The following is a 13,317-nucleotide window of genomic DNA, read 5'->3' as shown; positions in this document are numbered from 1 at the left end:
GTATTAGTTGCTGGGAATACTGAGCAGAGATGAAAAACTCTGATTACAAGAAAATGGTGACTAGGAGAAGAGAGACTTGCAATTACATAATCAATTAATACAGTCTGGCACATGTGGTAATGAAGCCTGTAAACAGTACGAGGATGCGAACCCAGAGTTCTCTGTCTCTAAAGCTCCACTTAGTAAGAGGCTGTTTTCCTTTTCATTTAAGGCTTTTCCCCTCATTTCTTTTATTAAGAGTTCTTATTCCACCTCAAGTACTCCCCATCTCTCTCAGTTGTTTGGCACAGAATTGCGGTGCTCGCTTAGCCAGTGCAGGCAAACCTCAGAAATGTGAGTTTATATCCCTGGGAACAGCCCTCAGTGGGGCTTGGGGGTGAGGATGGATAGGCTTCAGTGGATGAATGTTCTTGAAAGGGACAGTTCTCAGATGCATTTTTCAGAGGAGCCCAAGCACGATTGGGCTCCATCTGCCCAGCTCAGTATAGCAACCAGCTCAGTAATGCACCCTCATGGCTTTCCATTCTTTCCTGACTCCTCTCCTTACTCCCTCCCTCTGGCTTTCTGGATTCACCCTCTGCAAGCTTCACCCAAGCCGTATTTAGTTTGGCAGAACGTAAACTAAGGCGGTTGGTACTTGAAGTGGCTCTAGAAAGCAGGCGTTGTGAGACTGGAATCACTCACCCTCAGGTGGCAACCAGGACCCCTCTGCTGGGGGAAAGTGAGGCATTGATAACCGCTGGTGTCCTCTAGTGTCACTGAGTAGGCAGACTGACCAGTGGTGGGTTGGGATGAGGTTCAGCTAGAAAGCAAAGCATTGGCTGGCACAGGAACTCTAGTGCTCGAGCAGTGTGTAGACCATGGTCATGGTGAGGCTGGTGGAGTTGGTGGGCTCTTGTTATCTCCCTTAGAGGTGTTGAGGTGTGATCAGGCTCAGATCAGCCAGTTATCAACTCAGGACATGCTGTGAAAGACAGAACTCCGTGGCAGCGTTTCCTGCAGCTGGAGGGCAGAGTGTGTTGAAAATCAGGCCCAGAATTTAATCATGATTATGGGTGAACTGCAAAGGAAGCTGAGTGCACAGCTTTGACGGGCTGCTTCTGTTAAAGTCAGGGCCATGATAGGGAAGAAGTGGGACCCTGAGTCTTAGGGTGGAGATTTTGGGTGGAGGCGCTTAGGACTCCAAACTCCCAGATTTCCTGGATCCTCTGGGCCAGCAGAGGTAGAGAAGAAGCTTTCCTTACCTGACACTATGCAAAGCCCTCCCTGGAGGCAGATACCTTGTAGGGTGGTGCTTCTGCTCCTCAGCATCCCCTCCCCTGAGATCTCAGCATTGCCTAAGTGGGGAAGTACAGCCCCTGCTGCTGGGGTGGCAGCTGTTGTACTGGAAGAGCTGCAGGACCTGGCTCTTGTGGACCAGCAGGAACTGGAGGGACACATGGGAATGAATCTTGAGGGTGTCAGGCCAAGAGTGGGGTAGCAGTGGGCTGTGAAGCTCAATAGGAAAACTCTTGGGAGCATTCCCTCCTGATTCAGGATTTAATGGCTTGGCAAGGACGGGCTGGTCCTGATGTGCTGCTGGGCAGGCTTCTGGAAGCTCGGACATGACAGCGATGTCATTGGTTCTCAGCTGGGGGTGGGTTTGCCTCCCCAGGGGATATTTGGCAATGTCCGGATGTATTTTTAGTTGTTACAACTAGGGGTTGCTTCTGGCTTCTCTTGAGTATAGACCAGGGATGCTAACTAAATAAACCTTCTACATCATACAGAACGGGTCCCCACAAAAAAGAATCATCTGGCCCCAAATGTCAGTAGTTCTGAGGTAGAGAAACCCTAGTTTGGAGTAAATGAGGTAAAGGTGCCAGAGCTGTGTTGGTAGAATACTAAGGAAGGGATCAGAAGGTTCGGGGGCGGGGTGGGGGGTGTGGTGGAGATTTGAAATAGATTTGTTACTTGAGACCAGAGGTACATCTCCTACCCGTGTTCCCAGGAGGGTGTTCTCCCTTCCCTCTGGTAATACAGAACCCCAGTGAGGGGACCAGCACATTTGAGAAGCTCGATGCTGGTTCTCCTCCGTAGGCCAGGGTTGACTTTATGAGAGTTGACCATGGAACTGGGTTCCCGAGTATCAATGAGGATGATAGGATTCTGAAACGGCAGAGGCCAGGTGTGGCACTAACCATCAGAGGCGAGGTAGACACAGTATCCATAATAAGCAGTGAGGCCTGACTTGAAACCAGTGTATCTGGACCCACTGTGATGCTAATAGAGGCTGGCATTCCTATGGACAGTGTAGATGGGCAGCCAGCTAGGGTATTGTTTCACTGTATAACCAGAAGAAAAAAAATCAAGAGATGGCAAGCAGAAGGCTGATGTCAGCTGCTGCATTGGAAGAATCACTATCACCTAGTTTTCAGGTGTGAGCCAGCTCTCAGACCTGTATCCCATGGATTGAGTGGAAGACTGGATCTCTTTGAAGAAGAACTTTGCGACATCCCTGGAAGTGTAGACAGATGAGTCCTTCCTCAAAGGAACTGCAGGTCTTTATCAGACTTGTGGTACATCAAGGAAAGGAGAATGTCCAGATCTTTTGAGGGCTATTAAGTAGAGAATCTGAGCTGATAATAATACCAGGCAACCTGCAAGCAGTAGTGGATAGGAGTTAGCAGATAAATGCCCTGGCCTCTCCTGCTTCTGAGGGACGTGGTATAGTCTGCGTGGTTCTTCAGAGGGTTCCTAAAGAGCCCCTGTTACCCAGCTTAATAACACACTCCTTCTGGCTTTCTCTGGTTCCCTCTCTCTCTCCTTGCTCTGTACTCTAGCTCCCAGGTAAAACTACCTGCACCCCCATCCTCGTCCCTGGTTCTTTTTTTGGGGGGGTGATTATGGGGGGACTCAAACTGTGACAGGAAGCAAAATGTGATGCCTAGGACTCTAACATAGTGGATGTCAGCCTCTCTTCTTTCCAGCCCTCCTGCTGGCCCCTTGAGACTGTGGAGCCAGGTCACGCTCCTGCTTTTGGAGTTCCTGTGGCTCCAGGTCTCCACCAGCACTTGGTGGTGTTTGATGCTGGCATTTTGCCATGCTGGTGGGTAGAAGATGTCTCATTGTGGTTTTATTGTCCATTAATTAGACTAAACATCTTTTCAGATGTTTGTATGCCATTTTGTTGCCTCTTCTGTGACATTCCTGTTTAAGTCTTTTGTCTAGTTTTCTATTTTATGTTGTTTTGGCTTTTTTGTTTGTTTCTTATTACTTTATAGGGGTTCTTTATTCTCGTTGCTAGGTAGTCCTTATCAGTTACATGTATTGCAAATATCTTCTAGTTTGTATCTTGTCTTTTTACATCCTTACAATGTCTTTTGATGAACAAAAATTCTTAATGTAACCCTGGATTTATTATTTTATCTTTTTGTGATTTACCCTTTTTGCATTTTATTTTGGCAATCATTCTCTGCCTGGAAGACATAGATATTCTATTTTGTGTTCTAAGTTTTGCCTGTTACATGTAGCTTTTTAATCTACCTTGAATAGGCTTCCTCTTCTCTGGCTGCTTTAAAAAATTTTTTTTGGCTTTCTTTTTAGTGGTTTACTTTGACATATCTAGTTTTTTGTTTGTTTTGTTTTTGTTTTGTGTATATTGTACTTGGAGTTGAGCATCTTGAATCTGAGTTGATATCTTTCATTATGTTTGGAAAAACTTAACAGAAGACAGCTGGATTCTCATATCTACTTCTGCCTTCAGTCTTTGCATTATCACACACCATGTAGCCTCTGGCAAATGAAGGTGAAAAAATGTAAGCATTATTATAAAAATAGTTCAGATCCTTTGAAAGGGTCTGAGGGACCCCCGAAGTCCTCAGACTGTATTTTGAAAACCGTCAGTCTGAGATTGTTGGTATTAAGGTTATACTAGTTTCCTAAAATAGGTCGGGGAATGTTTCTTCTTTTTTTCTGAACTTTGGGATAATTTGTATAAAATTGGAATTGTTGTTCCTTGAATGTTAGGTAGAACTTGGAAAATCTTTGGACCTGGAATTTTCTTCATAGGAATATTTTTTTAACTTGTGACCCAGTTTAATGTTATAGAGCTTTCCAGGTTTACTATTTCTCCTTGAGACTGTTTTGATAAGGTATATTTTTAAAGAATTTCTCTGTTGCATTTAAATTTTCAAATATATTGGCAGAAGTTCATTGATATCATCTCATCTTTTAAATACATGCAGTATTTAGAGTTATGGGCCCCTTTTCATCTAGATATTTGTGCTTTATTTTCCCTTTATCTTGATTAGTCTTAGCAGAGTTATGTCAAATGTCAATTTCTTTAGTCTTTTTTAAAAAAAAGTTTTAGCTTTGCTGATCCTCTAGTTTTTAAATTAACTAATTTCTGTGCTTTCCTTCTATTATCTTTGGATCTATTTCGTTGTGATAATGTCTTTTTTATAATCTGCAGCTCATGAAAATTTGTAAAGCTTGTATGTGGATACTACCTTTGTGGATTATTGCTATAGTAGGTTATGGCCAGTATTTTTAAAAAGCAACAGAATAACAGAAGAATGCAGTGTTCATCACATGTTCTGTGGCTAATACTACATACTAAAGTTAAACATTGTTTTGTGAAACATTTCAAATATTATATATACACATCTGTGTCTGTATTGGGTCATAATATAAAACGTTGTCTTATAAGTTTTAGTTAAAAAAAAAAGGTTTAAAAGCTACTGTGTTAAAAGGTAGTTTGTCTGACATTAGGGAAGATTTCAAACCTGGCTGCATGAAATAAACACACGAGGGGCTTGCTAAATCGACAAGATTCTGTGACCTTATTTTATTTTATTTTATTTTTTTTTGGCACACGGGCTTAGTTGCTCCGCGGCATGTGGGATCTTCCTAGAGCAGGGATCGAACCCGTGACCTCTGCATTGGCAGGCGGATTCTTAACCACTGCGCCACCTAGGAAGCCCTGACCTTATTTTAGACCTGCTAATACAACCCTCCAGTGCTGGGGTCAAGGACTCTGTGTTTTAACAAGCTCTCCCCGTGTGATTCTTAGCATTTGGGTGTTCGAGAACCCCTAATTCAGGGTACAGATAGACCTTGAGAGCCTGTTGGGCAGTTCTGACATGGGGCAGTGGGGAGAGTGCAGCTCCTTACGTGCGTTCATCCCAAGACCTCCTCTTTTCTAGCTCCAGGAGGGACACATGGAGAGAAGGAAAGCGATAGGGTGGACATGGTGGTAAGTAGGGGTTGGGGGCAGGCCAGGAACATCCTGTTTCTTGTTAGAATGACAGAAAAAGTGACATAGCTCTTGGGCCTGCATTTCTGTCATGGAATCAATTAGTATATATTGAATTGCTAATGTATATACCCCAAAGATGATAATCTTTAAGCTTAAAACATAAGAACTTTCATACCTTAGTCCATGACAAGCACATTTCTTGATATGTTCCAGATCATAGTCTCATAGAGATACAAGTTGAAATAATTCATGACTTTTCAGCACGTTTTACCCAAAAAGCTGATAATGGTTTCAACATTCAAGGCTTGACAAGATCCTGCTAGCTAGGAAGAAAGCAGTCTTACAATGTGGGCATGACTGGGGAGAACTCTGTTTAGCCATAGTGAAAATGGTTGATAAACCCTACGATGGTCTATGAGCTTTTCAGTTATTTCTCTTTATATTCATAGCTTTTCTGAATGAGGCCTTTTTTTTTTTTGGCTGCATTGGGTCTTCATTGCTGCATGTGGGCTTTCTCTAGTTGTGGCGAGTGGGGGCTACTCTTCCTTGCAGTGAGCGGGCTTCTCTTGTTGCGGAGCACAGGCTCTAGGCGTACGGGCTTCAGTAGTTGCAGTGCGTGGGCTCAGTAGTTGTGGCGCACAAGCTTACTTGCTCCGCGGCATGTGGGATCGTCCTGGACCAGGGCTCGAACCCGTGTCCCCTGCATTGGCAGGCGGATTCTTAACCACTGCATCACCAGGGAGGTCCCTGAATGAGGCCATTTTGAAGATTGGGATTTTGATGTGTAACATGTCTGTGACAGATGATGCAGTCACACTCAAGGCTTTACCCTCCCCACACGGTAGCTAGGCGTCAGGTGGGGTGGGGGGAGGGCTTGTTCCATAAGGATCTTAATTTGTGGTCTGCAGAGGACTAAGGATTTTCTTTATAGCTCAGTCAGTGATTCTTATTGGCTCTTTCATTTATCGCCACATAACAAACCACCTCAAAACTTACAAACAGCAACAGCAATTATGGATTCTGCCATCTCTACAGAGCTTGGTGGGGATGGTTCATGTTTGCTCCACGTAGCTTCCCCTGGGTCTTCTTGAGGTTGCCGTAAGCTGGGAGCTCAGCTTCCTTATGATATGGCAGATGACTTCCATCAGCTACAGGGTTTCTGAAGGCTTGGTCTCAGAAGCCCCAGAATCACACTTCTGCCACATTCTCTTGGTCAAACAAGTCACAAGCCTAGCGCGAATTGATAGGAGGGAAAGAGAGTGCAGCTTTTGGTTGGACGAGTGGTAGGCAGCTTCCCCAGCAGGAAGGGTTGTTGGCATCACTCTTGAGAAATGGATCTACCTCAGTGACCTTTCTTTCCTCCCTTCACCTCTCCTCTCCTCCTTCCCTATTTCTTTTTTCATTTCTCCTGCCCATCTAAATATGTCGACTATCCCTTTATTATAAAACATCAGTGTATATTTTATTTAAAAATTAATCTTCTTTAGTACCCCCTGGCCCTTTCTTGATATTTTCTTAGTGGTGTTTTTACATTCTGCATTTTGTTACAGTTTTGTGTGTTTCATTACCATCTAAATTCCTCTAAGGTAGGTCTTTGCTTTCTTCTTGTGCTCTATGAGGGTTGAATGAGTGAATGAAAATAGGCTTCAGTATAATGAAGGAAGCATCAGTTTGTCCACATGAAGCATCAGTTTATGTTAGGCAAGTATTTAAAAACAAGATGAAACAACTGCCTTCAGCTGTTCCACTTTTGATTTTTCTTGCTTGGTCAGTACCCCTTCTTCCTAGGCCCCACACATTTGCCAGCTTATGCTTTCAGAGAACATATATTTATAGAATGTAGTTGTTTTTACATTATGTAACAGTATTTTTATTAAGTAGTTTATGTAATATTAAACATTAAATATACCATATAGCATAGTCTCATATGTACACATATTTTTTATTTATAAGAAGGGTCAAAAATCCCTTTTCATTATTTCATCAGACCACTTAAGGGAAGGAAGTAGATTCAAAGTTGAACAGTTCTTTCAAGTGTCATCTGCCATCCTAAAGGCTGTGTTTTTCTCTCTTCTCCCCTGGTAACCAGGAGTGTGAGGAAGAGGCTGTCTGGGTCATTATGTGTGCGTCGGTCAAGTACAGCATCCGGGGTCCTGCCCTCATCCCGAGAATGAAGATCAAGCACCGCATCTACTACATCACCCTCTTCTCTGTCGTCCTGCTGGGCCTCATCGCCACGGGCGTGTTTCAGTTCTGGCCGCACTCCATCGAGTCCTCGAGCGACTGGAGCGTGGAGAAGCGCAGCATCCGCGATGTGCCGGTGGTCCGGCTGCCGGCCGACAGCCCCGTCCCCGAGCGCGGCGACCTCAGCTGCCGCATGCACACGTGTTTCGACGTCTACCGCTGCGGCTTCAACCCCAAGAACAAGATTAAGGTGTACATTTACTCTCTGAAAAAGTACGTGGATGACGCAGGTGTCCCTGTGAGCAGCAGCATCTCCCGGGAGTACAACGAGCTGCTCACAGCCATCTCGGAAAGCGACTACTACACCGACGACATCACGCGGGCCTGCCTCTGCGTCCCGGCCATCGACCTGCTCAGCCAGGACGCGCTCCGCGTGCGGGAGACGGCGCAGGCGCTGGCCCAGCTCTCTAGGTATCAGCAGCCTTCCGGGAGCTAGAGGGAAGGAGGGGCAGAGCCAGTGGTTCTCTTAGCTGGGGTCCGCTGGCTGCTTGTCTCTTGTCTCATAGATGGGCTTGTGGATGAGCAGCTGACTCGTGGGAGGACCAGTGCTCTGGGCACCTGGCCTCTGTGCCACCCCCCTGCGGGTTCCCAGCCTCTTAACGTTTAGAAGCTAAGGTTGGCTCATCTTCCTGTGCTTTTCATTTTCAGTTTAAACACTTTTTCCCCTCTTTATTACATAATATACATTCACTGTAAAAAGTCTGAAAATACAGGTAAGCAGAGAAGAAAGGAAGATTCATTCCATAAGCCTGCCTCTAAGAGATAATCATTAATATTTTGATGTTACTTTTCAGTCATTTTTGTATGAAACATATACACAGGCATGTATGTATACAGTTTTATATAAAATATATATACATATGCATGTGTATATAACATTTTTGTCCAGAATGGGATCACAGAGCAAAATATATTCATAGGCTGTCTTTTTCCCTTCATTTATCATGAATGTATTTCCAAATAATTTCATCTTCCTGTGTCAGTTCTATATGATTTTAAGGGCTGTGTAGTATCCATTTTGCACACATTCCCTAGTGTATTTAACCAGCCTTCTGTATTTTATTTTTTGTTTCTGTAACCAAATGGTGAACATTCAGGTAGCTTTCAGGTTTTCGTTAGCATAGCAGTTCTGTAGTGGACAAGCTTGAGGTACACATCCCCCAACCTTGCTTCAAGGAGCCGGGCCAGTGCCTGATGCGTGTTGGGCATTCCTGAGAAGCCCTGTTATGGGTTGGGGATGCTAGCTGCTTGTCATTCAGAAACTGACTTGTCTTTGTCTCTTCATAGTTGACGTGCGAATTCTCCTGCATGTTTAATTCTTAATAGGTGGGATCGAGGTACCAATCACCTCCTGTTCAACATGTTGCCTGGAGGTCCCCCAGATTATAACACAGCCCTGGATGTCCCCAGAGACAGGTAGGTGTATTTGGGCTTGTCCCTGTGATGAGGTTCTGAGGATTAAATGCAAGACCCTTTTGTTCATGTGAAACCATATTTCTAAGCTCACTGGGACATCCTTTGTAATCAGAGTTGTTTAAGTGGAAGACTGTCCTAGGCCTTTTCCCCCTCAAGACCTAGAAGCATTGAGACCTGCCTAAATCTCTTGTGGGGAACCAGTGGGAGCTTAGGTTCCACTGGAGCATCTTAGAAGTCTATCTTGTCTTCTTAGTCGGGGTTATACTCTCTTGAGTGCAGCAACCCCCCTCCCCCCCCTCCCCCCAAGGCCTGGTTCATCGCTGGCTTGTGTCAGCTGTCTCTGCATTTGGGAGCATTTGCCAGAGGTAGAGCCACAGCTACTGAGGGAAGAGGGTGTAGGTGTGTAATTGGAGCCTGTAATGTCTGGGAAATAAGGACACTGAGTACCATTTACTCTCTGTTGTTTGAGTCAGTGGGCTTCTTTCCTTCCTTCCTAATAAAACTTCCAGACAGGCACATGTGGTGGGGGGTGGCCGTGACTGCACGGCTGCGATTTGTGTATTGGCCCTTTTGTACATTGACAGCACCACTTCCTGGAAAACTCAGGGGGAGGTGCCGCTTAGGGCTCCTCTCCTGTTCCTTGGTTCAGGGCTCTGAAGAGAGCAGAAAGTTTGGGCCCAACTCGAGGGCCCTGGGCAATACTCAAGGTAGAGGACTGTTGTAAGTTCATATATGAACTCATTTATAACCAACGTTACTACAGTTGATGTTTAATTCTTAAAAAATCATTGTTACTGAAAAAGGTGAGGCCAGCTGTGGTCTCAACTTATTAGAGGCCAGCATTGACATTTATGAAAATCTACACTTAGTACTGCTTTTCCCCAGAAGATTAAATCTAAGCCCTCTTTGCTTTAAGTGATTATCTAGAGTCAGTGTCGAGTTTCTATCTGGAAATACAATTATCACCAGAAAAGACACACCCCAGGACCATTCCTCAGCTTTGGTGTAGAAACCATTTTGGACAATAGAGGGCAGTCAGCCCCCACAAAAATTCTGTAGAAATTGCTAAACACAAGGTGATCCCTGGTTTGGCTCTTAGCCCCAGTGTTCCTGAGTGGGCTACTGTTTCCTGCTTTTGGTGTTTCTGGGAAAGTGAAATACTTTCGAGGGTAGGGAAGGGAAGGGAAGGAGCTGTTAGGAATGCATTGTCTTCACCTGCTGTTCTGGGTTTATTTTGAGAAGGGCTTATTTCTGTTTGGGACATTCACTTTTTGCTGACATTTTGGTATATGTATCTGCATGGGAGAAGGATTTTATTTTTATCAAGTGCACATGTTAAAAGGGGTTTCATTTCTCTGCAGGGAAGTGTCAAGTAATCAGGAGAGAGTTTAAGTTCTTGCTGGTGCTTAAGTGTTAAGGATCAGGAAGGCTAAATCGTTTTCCCTGTGCATGTATTTTCGTAAGTGATTATATGTAGTTCTGTAGCAAGTAATGAATCATCGTGTAGTCTTCCTGTATCTTTCCACGTGGGAGATATCATTTTGAAGCCTAGGTAGTCTTCTGGTTGGGGTAAGGGGTGGTCGATTTGTTTGTTCATTTTTCTTATCCTTTGTCCTTGCTCCTGGATTCAGAGGAGGCAAGAACCATGAGTATAGAATGGTTTTGGCAGGAGCTGCATATCTGATTATTCAGAAATTAGAAAACAGGCTAGATTAGAGTGTTTCTAAGATTCCCCTGAAATCTAAAGTTGTAGATGTGATTATTTAAGAATTATTTGACTCAGGGAAATGCAAGGACCCGGACTGAAGCAGATGTCAGCTCAGCAGATACATCCTTTATGCTGTTTGAATCTGTTTTTCTCTTTCAGTGTTTAAAAATCCTATGCATGATACACACATACCTTCTTGGTATAAGATTGGAACAATGTGCAAGTGTACAAAGAGTCAAATGTAAAAATATGCTTTCACATCTTCCTGTTTTTACTCTCTTACTGAGAGGTAATCACTGTTCTCAAGTACTATCAAATACTGTGTATTTTTTGAGTCTTTATTCGATGGATTTATAGTCAAACACACATATATGTATTCACATACTCGTTTTACTTTAACTCAAATGACAGCAAATTATACCTCTTCAATGCCTGACTTTACTGATATTTGTTTTCTCAGATATGTTCTGTGATTTTATTACTACCTTAGATTTTTGTTACCCTTTCTTTGCACGTCCCTCACAAATTTCTACTGTTGTATGGGTGTATATTTATTTAAACTTCTTATGGAAAATTTTAAACTTATGTAAAAGAAGAGAGACTAGTACAGTGAGCCCCACATACCCACGGTCCAGCTTTGATAATTGTCAGCTCGATTTATCTGTACTCCTACCTACTCCCCACTAGATTATCTAGAAGCAAATCCCAGATGTTATATCATTACATCTGTAAACATTTCATTTGAGACTCTGCATGAGAGCTCTTTAAAAAATATAACTGCAATACTATTATCATACCTAAAAAATTAACGGTAATTCTTTAATATCACCAGATAGTCACCAGATATCTGGCCATTGCTCAAATGTACCTGTCTCATAATTTTTTTTTTTTTTTTTTTACAGTTTGAGTCAGTAGACAAATAAGGATAACCAATAGAATTGGTCAGTTTTTGTTTTTTGGGGTGGTTTTTTTTTTTTTTGCAAAATTTGAAGCTTTATATTTGAGGAATTTGCAGACCTGATTAAAAGGAAGCAAAAGGTACACTTGCAGACGAACTGTGTTTGGGCTCTGAATACTCAGATGGAAGGTGGCGAGCTGTGAGTGCGTCTGGGGAAGACCCAGGGTAGGGATGGTGAGCCCATGAGGCCGTGAGGAGGAGAGATGGGTGATGTCCCTCAGTCAGGAAGTCCCGGCAAGTGCTAAAGGTGCTGGCGGACACTTCCAGTGATAGAACACCTGGCCTGATGTGAGTGTGGTCATCATAGTAATGCTTTCTTAGCTGCAGGTTTTCTATTCAGTCTCTTGCAGCTTTGGAACAGATCTCTGATTTGGGGGTACATAATGGGAAAACAGAATGTGCTTCTCAGAAATTCACTTTTCAGTCAATGTAAAACACGTGTTCTGTAACACAAGGGATGCTTACAGTTTTTTCTCCATTATGATGTTAGGGAAAGCTTGGCAGAAGAAGACACAGTGACTTCGAGTTGAAGTCTTGTCAGCAGCAGGGCTGGTGCGAGGCTTGTTGGACTAATTGCAGTGACGGTTCCTCTTGAGATCACAGATGAGATAGCACATGTGTGATCTGTGACATGAGACATGCTTCAGATTCATGCTTTCCTCCTACCAGTGCTTAACCCCCTCCCTTACCCCTAGGGCTCCAGGGACAGAGTAACAGTAAAAGTTGGTGTCATGTACACCTGCTTCCTTTCTCACCGCATACGCACACTCCTGTCCTCTGGGGCGTGGGTGTAATTACCTCATCACCCACTACCCTGGCTTACCTGGACTGCCTGGTGCCTGTATATTCGATCCACGTTTGCTTCTCTGCACATAGGTTGTGGGGGCCCATGCAGTCTGCTTGCCATCATGGTCATGGAACCCACCCAAATTCATGTTGAATGGTTTCATTGCTGAATGCTAATCAGGAAAAATAAGACCGTATGTTGGTACTAAGGCTAGTCATTAAGTTTTACAGAGTGGACTGGCAGCTGGAGAGGTTTTTAGCCTGCACATTACCTCCCTAACCAATTCTTGGTTTCCTAAAGCTTAAACAAACAGATTGGGATTTCCAGGGGTGGTTTGAAAATCTTTGAACTTAAACTGGTCATGTTAGAAGGGAACGTAGGCTGTCATCAGGGCAGGGAGGGGGTTGGGAGCAATCAAGATGGCAAACAGTGTGGCTTTTCAGTTCATGCATTTTGGCTCAGGCTGTACAGTGCCGGGAACTGGCAGCACTCTGCCCCAGTAAGTGAGTTGATGGGTTTGGGGCCCCAGGGACAGAATAACCATAAAAGTTGGTGTGATGCACACCTGCTTCCTTTCTAATGAAGTGTCATTGTACTACTTGCTGGATCCAATTGAAACAGCGTGTTCATGGCTTTCTGATTAAGGAGAATGAAAGCTCGTGCATGCAGACTGCAAGAGAAGCACTAAAGGTCCATTTCTGGATTCTGCTTCCTGTAGAGGGAATGGGGTTAATGAGACTGAGTAGTGGGAGTGGGTGGTGAGAGCTGGTAGAGGCTACTTGATGCACACATAGCTCTGGGACGGCAGTGCGGAGCACTGCTCGGGGCAGGAATTGGAGAGAGGCTGGGGCGTCGGCAGCACGAGGTGCGATACTCTGCTGTCACCACTGCTTTCTTTGCCCGTTGTCCCCTGAGATTCCAGTCCGTGGGTCGGTAAGTGACTGCCCCAGCCAGTCGTCCTGGGC

The 13,317-nt window shown here is 44.2% G+C and overlaps 1 protein-coding gene across 3 annotated transcripts in view; it reads left to right on the top strand.

The window, feature by feature from the left end:
- EXT2 (exostosin glycosyltransferase 2) overlaps positions 1-13,317 on the top strand; it is a 134,019-nt gene that overhangs the window by 2,075 nt on the left and 118,627 nt on the right. For 2 of the 3 annotated variants that reach the window (XM_057747959.1, XM_057747958.1), the window contains 2 exons: positions 7,329-7,894; positions 8,810-8,899. In XM_057747959.1, coding sequence (XP_057603942.1) covers positions 7,359-7,894; positions 8,810-8,899 — 626 coding nt within the window. In that variant the 5' untranslated portion in view covers positions 7,329-7,358. Of the gene's footprint in view, positions 1-7,328; positions 7,895-8,809; positions 8,900-13,317 lie in introns of those variants that run through there. The other variant, XM_057747957.1, reaches the window with a different exon arrangement.

The sequence above is a fragment of the Hippopotamus amphibius genome, chromosome 9, assembly GCF_030028045.1.
Source record: "Hippopotamus amphibius kiboko isolate mHipAmp2 chromosome 9, mHipAmp2.hap2, whole genome shotgun sequence".
In the NCBI taxonomy this organism is placed as follows: domain Eukaryota; kingdom Metazoa; phylum Chordata; class Mammalia; order Artiodactyla; family Hippopotamidae; genus Hippopotamus; species Hippopotamus amphibius.
The sequence above is the reverse complement of the archived record's forward strand: the minus strand, read 5'-3'. Positions and strand labels throughout refer to the sequence as shown.